Raw genomic sequence first — 13,458 nt, 5'->3', positions numbered from 1 at the left:
AATAAAGGCATTCTGTTCATTTACAACTATAAATAAAAAATAGAAATGTATAATCTAAATTTTAAAATGTCTACCATCAAAATCATACTTTTAAGTTATTTTGAAAAAAAATTATACATTCAATAAATTGAAACAGATACCTAAAAACATGACTATTTTTAAATGTGTTGTATTCCTTGTCATTATTGTTCTATCTGAAAATCTCTGGATTTTATTTATTCTTCTGTTTTAAAGTTCCTCTGATTACCTCATCTCTTTGTATAGACATAATTCTTTTTTTTAAAAAATTTTTGTTGTTGTTGATGGACCTACTTATTTATTTATATGTGGCACTGAAACTCAAACCTAGTGCCTCACACATGCTTGGCAAGCACTCTACCACAACCCCAGCCCTAGACATCATTCTCGACACACAACATTTGTTAAATATGGACAATAACAGATAGTACAAAGACCTGCCTGAAAAGGGCAGACATCTATTCCTTTCTTTCATTTTTCTTTCTGACTCCCAGAAACAGTACCAACATAATGCTTTATTTATCTTCAAAATAATTTCAAAAGAAGCCTTTTAAACTTATTACTCAATAAATAGGTCTAGGGTAAAACCAGGAAACGTGAGTGTTTTTAGTGTCCCAAGTTGTTTTGATCATCAGTTAGGTTTAGAAACTCCTAATTACAATTAGTTAATCAGTATCCTTAAGTTTTGCTAGGATGTTGAAAATCAAGTAGGGAGAAAATGGAAATTTTTCAAAATTTGAAAAAGTACTTTTGTCTTTTTTTTTCCTCCCTCTGTACTGAGTATCAAACCCAGGGCCTCAGATTTCTCAGAGTGTCAGGTAGCACTGTACCATCAAGCCCCTAAAAAAAAGTATTTTTGAAGATTCATAACTTCTCTTTTATTTTATTAACAATTCTTTTAATAATAGTGTTTTCCTGCCTTTTTGTTAATAAGTAAGATTTAGTAAAGGGTTAGGAGCTGAAAACAACTTTGAGGTGGATTCAGAAATCTAAAAGATACAGTGATGAAATATGATATTCGAGCTATAGGGGAGGATCACAAATGTGTGATTTTTAAGTATCCTCTATTTGAAACCAATCTAGAGTCTTGAATTGGATCCAGTGTATAGTATGCTACAAATGGAAAGATTAAACTGGAGCGATATAATTAGGGTAAACCATTGCATCTGCACTCACATTGCATCAACTGAATTTGAAACCAGCTGCAAAAATGGTGACTAATCTTTGGCAAGCCCACATGAGAGTGTAGTACAATAAGCCAGCTTCAAGCTTCATGAGCACATGTTTCTTCAGCTCGCCTCTGAGCAGGTGATGGTGGTGATGCAATCTGATTATACTTTTGAATGTATTCTAACCACAATCAACAGTTAAGTCTCACAGGGATTTCACAAAAAAGACTTCAACTATATTTTTTCAGATAGTTTCAACTATAGAAGGTCATGGGAACTAGTATTTCTTTTCTTTCACCTTAGTGGCTACAGTACTTGATAGTAGTTTACAATCTTAAGTGTGGGAGGCTTTCTTTTTTACATGTCAATTGCAGAATACAGAAATAATGTGGAAGAAAGCTCTTGTTCAGAATTGTGCACGACTACTTAACACTGATCAATGAAAATTATTAAATTGTCCATACTATTTAATTTTGTAGAAACAGAAGATGGTTAATCAGTGTGCTGTGAAATGTTTAAGTGGTACCTTTCAATATTTACAAGATGCACTCTCTGGCCATTACCTTTCTACTGATGAGGTGATATTTAACAGTGTAATAAACTTTAAAAGTGTTTAATAAATTCTGAGTTTGACTTGGACTTAAGACCCTCTTCACCTTTTTCCCCCCAGTCTTTGGAAAGAATAATAGTTTTATTTTTATTCTAGTGCATCACAAAGAAACTTGGTGAGGATAAATTAAACTCTCTGTTTGAGAGTATAGCCATCTTTGGAAAGAATTGCTCCCAGACTTAAAATTTATTCACCTATATTATTTCAGAAGTAGAATATTTAGAAGTTGCCTGTTAATCTTAACTGGAAATGTATAAAAATACATGATATAGCTTCCTATAATAGACACAGATCCACAAGACCATTAAAATATAAAACTTACAAATTGTTTCTGAGAATTAAGGGGGAAATGGGTGTAAAAAAATTGTCTAGCCTGGCTCACATTTTGTGTACAAAGAATGACTTTAGAAGCATGTCAGAAGAGAATAAGCCTGAGCCTCATTCACATCACTTCTGATTTTGAGGGTTAAGAGTGAGTCCCAGGCACCTGTGATTTTAGTCATTTCCCTTCCTGATACCTGCCCCCACCATGGCTTTGATGCATACCAAAATGTGAGAAACACTAATCCAGACTCCTGAAGTATAATATTACTGTAGACTACACAGTATAGCTAAGATTCCTAGTTGCCCAATTTTGCATTGTCATCAAGAGAAAGAAATATTTTCATGGTAATTAAAAAAAGATTGAAAAAAACATGATTATTGACTTTAATGGTAATTTTGTAGAAGGAGATAATTTACTATTATTATGTTTTTTAATCATATAACATTTTGTAAGATGCCATGGATTTGGATTGAGCACCTGCACTGAACTCAACAAGTCATTATGGTGATTAATCACTCCGAGCTTTGGCTGGTTGCAACAGTTGTGTTACCAGTTAACTGATTAGGTTATAAACAGTAGATTAGTTGAGCTGTAACCAGTTAATTGGGTGGCAGACTAGGCCATTTCAGTTGTTTTCTGCACCTTATTTTCTTTTCATCTGGTCATATTGTTGGAGTTCCTGGAGTCTGCTATGGTTCTGGAGGCTACCCTATTTGACTCATGGTTCGGTTTAGTTTTGCTCAAATAAATTCTACTAAATTTTTAAAAATTTATCCTTTAACTGATACATGAAAATAAAAACTGTACTTATTTATAGGGTACCCTGTGATATTTTGGTACATGTATTCATTGTATATTGTTTAAATCAGGATAAACATCTCTACTCGAATATTTGTCATTTGTATGTAGTAAAAACATTCAAATTCCTTATTCTATCTTTGTGAAATATATGGTATATTATTGTTATTTATAGTCACTGTACTGTACAATAGAAGACCAGAATTTCTTTAGTCCTATTTGACTATAATTTAGTACCTATTATAGTTTGGATCTAAAATGTCCTCCGGAAGCCCTGTTCTAATGCCTTGGTTGCCACCTGTGGTGTGTTAGGAAATGGTGCAACCTTTAGGGGGTAGAGCCTAGCAGGAGGAAGTAGGTCACTGGAGGCAGTTTTTTTGGGGGGCCACTATATTTATTTTTAGTTATACATTGCAGTAGATTTATACTGGAATGTATTTTATTCTATTTAGGACCTCATTCTTATGGATATACATGATGGTGGAATTCACCATGGTGGATTCATATAAGTACATAGGAAAATTGTTTTGGATTCATTCTACTGTCTCTCCTTTCCCTATCACCTCTTCTTTCCCTATCTCCTCTCCTTTCCCTTCATTCCCTTTTGTCTCATCTACTGAATATCTCCTTCTTTCTCTCTCCCCTGTTATCGTGGGATTTGCTTGCACATATCGGCAAAAAATTCAACCTTTGGTTTTTTGGGGGGACTGGTTTATTTCACTTAGCATGGTAATTTCCAGGTTCATCCATTTACTTGCATATGTCACACAGTCATTCTTCTTTATGGCTGAGTAAATACTTCATTGTGTATAGGTACCAGTTTCTTTCGTCTGTTGAAGAGCATCTAGGTTAGTTACATGGCCTAGCTTTTGTGTATTGAGCTGCTATAAACATTGATGTGACTGTGTCACTGTAATATGCTGATTTTAACTTGTTTGGATATGCAGTGCTCATGGGGGTGGGATTTTGAAAAGTATATTTTGTATGGGCTCCTTTCTTTCTCTACTTTTGAAAGCCATCAGGTGAATATCTTTTCTCTGCCACAGCCTTCTGCTGTGTTGTTCTGCCTCATCACAGGCCAAAGAATAATGGAGTCAGCCAACCAAGGGTTGAAGCCTCTGAAAGTATAAGCCAAAACTTTTTCCCCCTTTGAGTTGTTTTTCTTAGGTATATTTTCACAGGTATGAAAACCTCATTAACATAGTGATCATAACTAACATTGATCAGTCCTCTCATCAATTTTTCTCAACCTCTCATAACCACCATTCTACTATCAATTACTACAGTTCAAGTTTTTAGATTTTACCTATGAGTGTGATCATGTGATGCTCATGCTTCTGTATCTGGTTTATTTCACTTAACATAATGATCTCCAGTTCATCCATGCTATTGCTGATTATATGATCTCCTTCTTTTTAATAGTTGAACAGCATTCTATTGTGTACATGTATCATTTTCTTTATTAGTCGATGGACTTTGGGTTAGTTTCCATTTCTTGGCTATTATGGATTGTGCTCTAGTAAACATTGGAGTACCAATGTCTCTTTGACATTCTGATTTCTTTGGTTACATATTCAGAAGTGAGATTGCTAGATCATGTGGTATTTTTAGTTTTAGTTTTTTGAGGAATATCTATCCTATTTTCTAAAATGGCTGTACTAATCTATATTCCCACTAACAATGTGGAAGGGTTTCATTTTCTCCACCTTTGCCAACACTTATCTTTTTTATTTTTTTTTAAAGAGAGAGAGAGGAGAGAGAATTTTTTAATATTTATTTTTCAGTTTTCAGTGGACACAACATCTTTATTTTATTTTATGTGGTGCTGAGGATCGAACCCAGCGCCCCACGCACTCCAGGCGAGCGTGTTACTGCTTGAGTCACATCCCCAACCCACTTATATCTTTTTTAAGGGTGCATTACAATTATACATAATATTGGGATTCATTGATGCATATTATTTTTGTCTTTTTTAATAGGCATTCTTACTGAAGTGAAGTGATAATTTATTGTGGTTTTAATTTGCATTTCCCTGATGATTAGTGATGTTGAACCATTTGTATGTCTTGAAAAATGTCTGTTTAAGTCTATTGCCAATTTTTAATTTTATTTTATATTTTTTCTATTGAGTTTTTTGAGTTCCTTATACATTTTGGATGTTTGCCCCTTTGTCAGATGTACAGCTTACACATATTTTCTCCCTTTCTACAAGTGCTCTCTTTGTTGGTTGTTTGCTGCTTAGAAACTTTTTAGTTTGATGTAATCCCATTTGTCTGTTTTTGCTTTTGTTTCCTGTGCTTCTGGGATCTTTACCATCTATGAGGATTTTGGCAACCTATTTCCTGTGGATTTTTTTTTTTTTTAAATCAGGCTCCCCATCCAAAATTATTCTCCCTGGTTTCCAGACCTTGGCACTTCTATTCCAGTTTTGTTTGTTTATTTTTAGTGCTGAGGATTAAACTCAGGGACATTCTACCACTGATCTACATCCACTGATCTACATCCCCAGCCCATTTTTAAAATTTTGAGACAGGGTTTCAAAAGTTTTCCTAGTAGGCCAGGATCTTGCAGTCCTTCCATTGTGGCCTCCTGAATTACTGAGATTACAGGTGTGCACCACCCCACTCAGCCTTTATTCTGTCTGCAGTGTTGGAGATCAAACCGATGATGACCTCTTGCATGTTAGGGAAGCACTACCACTGAACTCCATCTCCAGCCCTCAGCCTCTATTCTCAAGGGTACTAGGCTGAAGCTAGTGCTCTAATATGTTCTGAGCTGTGTGCACATCAAAATTCACTTTTGGGGGATAATTTGACCTTCACTATAATACTCTTTGGCCAACTGTATATAAAGGTAGATTTCCTCTATCTGAAAAAGTCTTGGGTCTGGCACTTCTCAGCATGTTATTTAAACTCCAAGCAGCAATTTCCTCATTTATAACACTGATCACACATCTCAAAAGGTTGATGTGTGTGAACTAAATTATTGTCATTTCGGCATAGAAGAAGCACTGAAGAAATGGTGTTTTTGGCTGCTGTATGAATAGTATCAAGATTCCAACCATCTTTTCATCATATTCCTTCTCATTCATTCACTTGACAGTATTTATGGTGGGCCTGCCATATGTCAGCCACTTTGCTAGGGAGTGGGAATAAATGGTAAATATGATGATTCAATCTTTATCCCTATGGAACTGACAGTCCGGGGGAGAGACATTAACTATATGGTTATCCAAATTAAGTGTAAAACCACAGCACTAATAAGTGCTATGAGATCTGATGACCAGACATGGGAGATTGAGGAAGTCTTCCCTAAGTAAGTAATATTTGAGCTGAAAATGGAAATGTGAATGAGCTAACTAGAAGGCAGGGAGGTGATAGATTTCAAAACTGAATAGTAGTGGGTGATGGGCCTTGGGTGGGAGGAAACAGCATTTTGGCGAGTAGGAAAAAGGCCCAAGGGCCAGGAGAGAGTATGAAACATGATGAGGAATTAGGTAGTTCAGAGGTCCAGTACAACCTGGGAATTAAGCAGACCCAGGTGTGCTTGACCTCTTGTAACATCTTTATCTTTTCTTCCCTTCCTTCCCGTGTTTGTGTGTGTGTGTGTGTGTGTGTGTGTGTGTGTGTGTGTGTGTGTGTGTGTTTTACTGGGAATTGAACCCAGGGCCTTATGTACATTGGGCAAGTGATGTACCACTGAACTGTATCTCTAGCCCATGTCTTAAAGAGCAGTGGAAGCCAATGATGAACATGAAGCTGAGGGTGGGAATGATCTGAATAAATTTGCATTTCAAAAGATGCTGGATTTTCTTCCTTCATTTTAGAGGACTCAGCCCTCAGATGGATGCTGTTCATTCTCTCACGCACTTGGGACTTGACTTCCCTGATTTGTCAGTCACTTGCAGGCACTCTGCCACTTCAGTACATTTCTCTTCCACTTCATAAATAAGGCCACCATGTCCTGAGCTTTAGGATGGGCCACCTGGTTTTAACCACTGGTATTTTCTACGTGCTCTAAATTGTGTCATAGATTTCATGTGGCCCTTTGATCTGTTTTCTTCCTTCTTTCATTCTATAGTTTTCCTGGGCAATTCTAAAATCCATGGTGATCTCCTAGCTAATTCCCTAACCTTAATCTCTTGTTCTCTGAAGACCTTATTTGCCAATAACTTTCACTTTTTTTTACTTTAGCCATTCCCTGCAGTGACCTTGATCTAGACTAAATAATCACAGAAAATAGTGCCACCTCTAAAATCTTAAATCTTAAACTCAGAAATCCTGCTTCCTCTCAAGTTGGCTCTCTTATGTGCTGCTGTTATTATTTACTCACCTAACTCATTGATAGCTTGTTTGTTCAGTCTCTCATCACTTCCTTACTACTTTTCTTATTCAGTTTGGAGTTGGTAGTAAATCATTTCATTGTTGTGATATCAGATCTCTGTTATTTTAATCTGTCAGTTTCTGACTCTGGAAAAACCCAACCTTTCTCTTTATTTGCCCCTATTCCCAGACTACCAAGTATTCCTGGAGAAAATCAGAATGATGTTTATAGGCATTATAATGTGTTGTTGCTTTCCAGTGAGCTGACAGCTATCCTTTGCTGTATATTTCATCCTCTTTCTTTTAAGTCAAATTTCAACCTTACCTGTACATGGAATTACTTGGGAGTACTCTAAAAAATACTGGTGCCTGGATTCCACCCCAAGACATTCTGACATAATTGGCCTGAAGAACACACAGCAGGGAGGTTTAGATGCTCCCCAGGTGATTGTGTGCATCCAAGATTGTGAACCTCTATGCTAATGTGCCCTCAAGGTTGTTGGATATTTTTGTTGCTTCTTGAGCCTTCTGTTAGACTTTCATCAGAAAGATTATCTTATGTAGCTTCTCATCCTTTTTCTACCTTTGGGTAGAAAATATGTTGAAAATTCTTTTCTTCTATGTTAGGATCTGTAAACAAGTCAAGATGGCGCCTGACATTTTGCCAGAGGGAGTGGTTTGTGAAGTAACGCCATCGAGCCATTAAGTGTGGAGATTCCTTATTGGTTGACTGCTGTATCTAGTTTATGTTAATTAAGATAAGCTGTGTGGAATGTATATATACCCCTCCTGTCCTACAATAAATGGCTCCTACTCCTGCTGTATCAGTGTACACAAGTTGCTCGTCGTCCCCCAGTTATTTTGCTGCAGCCGGACTGCGGCACTTCTAGGTAGAAGGAGTAGAATGATCCAATATATATTTTAAGTACAGAAATGTGGTAGCTGGGCACAATCAGGCAGGGAAAACAGGTTAGAGACATGAAGGACATTTGGGAGCCATTTGTAGTGGTCCAGGCAAGAAATGATAAAATCCTGGGCTAATCCTGAATGTGATCAGTAAAAATTCCTTTTTTCTATGCAGTGAGGATGAAAGAGGGAAAATATCAGGTCCTAGAGATATTTTTAGAGGTAGAATCAAGAATATTGCATCATTTTGCATTTGTAAAGATTATGTTGAAGACTCATTATTATGTCAACAGCTTAAATAAGGTAGTTTGCTCAAAAGACTATTGGATTGCCTCTTTTGTTTATTGGTTGCCAAAATAAAAAAGAGTTTTCAAAGTCAAATTTTTAAAAAGAATATAAACCTCTTATATGTGAGTGCAGTGTTGGAGTGAGGTTAAAATGAACTGTTTGATTAGTGATCCAGAATGTTTATCATTGATCCATTAAAATAAAGGAAGTCTTAAGAATAAAAATACCATAATCAGGAGAAGTATCGTAATTAAGGGCTTGGGCTATGGAAATATCTGGATCTTAGCTTATCTTCTACCCTAATTGACCTGATGACCTTGAGCAAGTTGCTTAACATTGCTTGGCTTCATTTTCCTTACCTATGAGATGGAGCTAATAAGAGGACCCACCTCATAGAACTAAGAAGAATATTTGAATTAAGTGTTAGCATTTACCACTTTTGTTATATTGTCAATTAATAAGTATTCTTAAGGTTCTACTGGAATTGCTTGTCTGGCCATTGAAAATCACTAAAATATTATTTAGAAAGCAAATGCAGGGAAAAAAGAAAGCAAATGCAGTAATTCCTTTCTCTCTTAAAAAAGAAAGTATTTATTGACTGAATACTATTCAGTTGATAGTAAAGACTGATGTTTTACTCAGAAAACATTTTAAAAAAGATTCTCCAATGAAGTTCCAGTTGAGTATTTTTTACTGAAATTATTCATTTTCCTCAACTGTTGTATAAACATTCGTTGCATGAAAATGGACCTCATACGTAATGGTGGTCCAATAAGAACTGAAAAATTCCTAATGCTTGCTGGTGTTGAAGCTATCTTAAGGTTGTAGTACAATACATTTTGCTCAAAGATGTAATGTTGGCATAAACAAACCTGTTTTTGCTTATATAAAAGTGGAACACATACGATTATGTACAATATACATAGTATACTTATTATTTTAGAATATACTCCTCCTTACTAAAGAAGAATATTTTGTGAAACAATATGTTTTATTATGCTAGCAACAACCTAGTGTCTTATGCTTACCAAATATTTTGGTTGCAGTAAGAGGCCACATGAGTAAGGACACTATCATGTTCTCAAAATGATGAAATCACCTACTTTGCCCAGAAATTAATAAATAAAAATTCTTATTATAATGAGTAAATTCTGTGAAAAGAAATAAGCAGATCATGAAAACAAGAAACAATTATTATTTTTTCCATGTTTTCTTTCCTTTCTTTCTCTCTGCGCCCCTCCCTTTTGCGGGCGAGGATTGAATCCATGGGTGCTTTACCACTGAACTACCTCCCCAACCCTATTTTTTATTTTAAGCAGGATCTTGCTGAGTTGATGAGGATGGTCCCAAACTTAAGATCCTTCAGCCCCAGCCTCAATCTCCCAAGTAGGTGGAAATATAGACATGTACCACTCTGCCCAATTTATTTGTTTTCACATTGTCTATTTTCTTTCTGTTTTCAACTCTTCCATGAACATATATAGGCATACTTCCTTTTTATCTTTTATAGGTATCTGAGTCATTTTTTGCTGTATAACAAACTACCTCAAAGTTAGTGCCATATGACAATAATTTATAATTCTCTCATAGATCCATTGGCTGACTGGGCTTAAATGGGAAGTTCTTGCTTGAGCTCATTCATGTGGTTGTAATCAGGTGTCAGCTGGAGTTACTGTCATCACAGATTCTTCTAGTCTTGATGTCCAGGTTGACTTACTCAACATGACTGCCAATTGATGCTGGCTCAAACTAAGGCTGTGAAAAAGAATACCTATACATAGCCTTCACATATTGCTTGGCTTTCTCATAATCTGGTGGCTGGGTTCCAAGAGTGAGCATTCAGAGAGGCAGGAAGTAGAAGTTTCCATGCAGTTAAGGGCTACACCCAGTAATGGTACAGCATCAGTTCCACCATGTTTCATTGGTCAGAGTAGCCTCAGGCTATTCCCAGAACAAGGGTATAAACAATAATGGCACTAAATTGGAAAATCTTGTTAAAGATTGACAGGAGATATTGTTATGGCCACTTTGAAAGATAAAATTTGTCACAATTAGTATAGAGAAGAGGTGGATTAGGGAAATAGGCAATATTCTCATTATATTAAAAAATCAGTAAATCTTCTTGGAATAATTTTAATTCTACAGAAAAACTGGAATGATTATACAGAGTATTTCTTTTCTTCGTCCAGCTTACCCTAAGGGTGACTTCTCACATAGCCACGATAAATTTGTCAGTCCTAAGAAATTAATACTGATATAATTGTATGAATTAAACTGTTTTCTATCAGTTTTCCCCCTGATTTTCTTTTTTTGTTCTACAATCCAATTCAGGATTTTACATTATATCTAGTCACATTGTATTTTAACATGTTAATCAATCTCTTTCTCATATTGATAATCTTTCTTCCTCTTTCACAACCCATTAGGAGATGAATTACTTTCAAATACATATCCTTATAAATAGTAAAAATGTAAAAATATAGTTCAAGTTAATTGGAGAATTAGTGATCTCTAAAATATATTTTAGCTTTTTAGGATGCTATAGAACATTTTTTAATGAGTTGCTCAAGGGAAAAGTAACAAAATTTCTCATAGATGTATCATAGTATGTATCATAGTATCATAGTCATTTTGGATGTTTTTAAATTTTCTGTGTTAACTTTGAACCCTAATCTTTGTTGTATTTGTGGTAGAAAAATTAAAAATGACTGAAATCAGTGTGTACAGGGCTTTAACATTGCAGTTTAAATTTATAGACTTCAGCATAACCACCACTTTTTGGTGATCCAACATTCAGTCTGATTTTCCACCTCATTGAAAACATTCTCCAGCTGCTGCCGAGTGATTTCATAAATTGCATTCATGATCCTGGCTTGAAGTTCCTTTAAAGAATGTGGTCTGGATGAATACACAGCAGTTTTAACACAGTCCCATAAAATATAGTTCAGTGGGATAGGTCAAGTTTAAAGTTGCACAAGGATTTTATAAACACTCTCAGTAGATGGGCACTAAAACTTTGAATGTGTTATATGGAAAAACCTTATAAAAGGATGGCAGAGTTCCAAAGGTAGATTAAGTTGGTCATCTATGAAACAATTCCCACTACTGATGGTTCTTAATAGTACCACCTGCTAGTTCTTTCATATTAAATTGTGTGAAATAACACATTCTGTAAACTGATGAACTACTTATTTATTTGATAAACCCATCAGTGAAAGAAACCTCTGTCATAAGAAATGGAGCTATTTATTAGGCAAAAGGTCTTAAGCCAGAAATATCAGGCATTTTTGTAGAGAAAGAGTGTTGTAATCTGGCATTGTTTTTAAAAACAGCAGCAAGTAATACACTATACCCAGTTGCTATGTTTGTCATTTAGTTGGCAGGAAACTCCAGAATCTCTGAGTAGTCAGCTGAATGCCAAGTTAAATCTCAGAAATATCAGTGGTCTTGGTGTATAGTTTTTTAGATACCAGGAGGCTATAAATATGCACTAAAGGCTGACATTTTGGGTGCTTCACTGATGCATTTCCTTTGCTGATTTTATTTATTGGTTTAGTAAGAATATCTCACCCAGCCATGACAATTGCTATCCTAGATAACAAGGCCAAACAATATCAATCTTATATTCCTAACTTAGAATTATAGTTCCATTGTTAGAATTGCTATTACTTGTGTTTGGAAATTAATATTATATCATGAAATGAATGATACACAGAAAATTTTAGCAGCATGTGGCAATTATGACTATATAGACTGATGTGTCACCAGATGTACAGAATTAATCCCAAAGCAGTTTTTGATACTAGCCAGTCATGTCAACTGAAGTTAAATATCCTGTTAAAATACCTTACTGAATTTTAACTCTGTCACTGAACTTTTTTTTAAATACTGGTAACACATCAGTTTTTTTTTATGTGTTTAATATACTCCTTTCATATTTGTAGTTTAGAGCCATCTTAAGTCTAATAGTGAAACCCCCAAACAGATTTCCTATTTATGTGTAAAGTTAATTAGACATAATTAGACATACATAATATGAATATCTCTTGTTAAATAAGAAAATATGAATGTAATACCTGCTTCTTTTAGATAATTCTGAACTTTTAATTTTTTGTATTCTTAAACAATATAATATCTTTTAATTTTGTTTTTATAGTTAAGAATTAGTAGTATATGCTGTAACTTCAAAATATAAGGTCATTTTCTCCTTTTTAAAAAACTTGATATTTTTATATCAATGCCATTATCAGCTTTATAATTAATTATTATAAAGCCATAGTAGAGCTACAGTTTAAAATTACTTTTGAGATGTTTCTAGTTCTATAATCTTGGGGAAATTCTCTTAGTTAATGGTCTCAGAGTTTGGAGTCCCCTGTGGAATGATTTTGGGTATGCTAAGTCAAATCAAACTGTTCAATTTAATCTAGTATAGATGTGACTCTTCTCTTATTTCCCAGAACTACTCTAGTTTCTGTATCTTGGTATAGTTAAGATTGTTTTAATTTAATTAAGATTTATGTAAGACTTTTCTTAAGATTAATTTAGTGTAAGACTTTTAGATTTGAACCCTTAAGTTTATGAAAGTTATGAGACTTATACTTTTGAATTTTTTTCTCTATTAAGCTATATTTTAGTGCTTTTCTTTCAGAGTTAATTCTATATCCCTATTTAATTTTCATTCAGATGAATTGGGAAGATCTTTTATTCTTCATTATATGAAACAGTAGGTAATCATTACTATAAATTTTGATGTTTTAACCTAAATACTAAAGATCAGTTGAGTAGAATTGTAGTTACCTTGGCTGGGAAGAATAGGACAGATTGATCAATGAATACTAAGTTATAGTTAGATAAGAGAAAGAAGTTCTGTTGCATAGTAAGGTGACCTTAGGTAGTGATAATGTACTGTATTTAAAAAACAAAAAAAACAGAAGAGAGAATTTTGAATGTTTCACCATAAAGAGATGTCATTCATTCAAGGAGATATGTTTACCCTGATTTGAGTATTATATAATATATACA

General features: G+C 34.7%; 1 protein-coding gene across 5 annotated transcripts in view; it reads left to right on the top strand.

Annotated features, from left to right (window-relative positions):
• Umad1 (UBAP1-MVB12-associated (UMA) domain containing 1) overlaps positions 1-13,458 on the top strand; it is a 228,925-nt gene that overhangs the window by 91,224 nt on the left and 124,243 nt on the right. Inside the window, exon 3 of one of the 5 annotated variants that reach the window (XM_078040371.1) lies at positions 9,756-9,822. The exons of the other annotated variants lie outside the window; for them this stretch is intronic. Coding sequence (XP_077896497.1) covers positions 9,771-9,822 — 52 coding nt within the window. The 5' untranslated portion in view covers positions 9,756-9,770. The remainder of the gene's footprint in view (positions 1-9,755; positions 9,823-13,458) is intronic. 5 annotated transcript variants of the gene reach the window in all.

The sequence above is a fragment of the Ictidomys tridecemlineatus genome, chromosome 2 (assembly GCF_052094955.1).
Source record: "Ictidomys tridecemlineatus isolate mIctTri1 chromosome 2, mIctTri1.hap1, whole genome shotgun sequence".
Classification (NCBI taxonomy): domain Eukaryota; kingdom Metazoa; phylum Chordata; class Mammalia; order Rodentia; family Sciuridae; genus Ictidomys; species Ictidomys tridecemlineatus.
The sequence above is the reverse complement of the archived record's forward strand: the minus strand, read 5'-3'. Positions and strand labels throughout refer to the sequence as shown.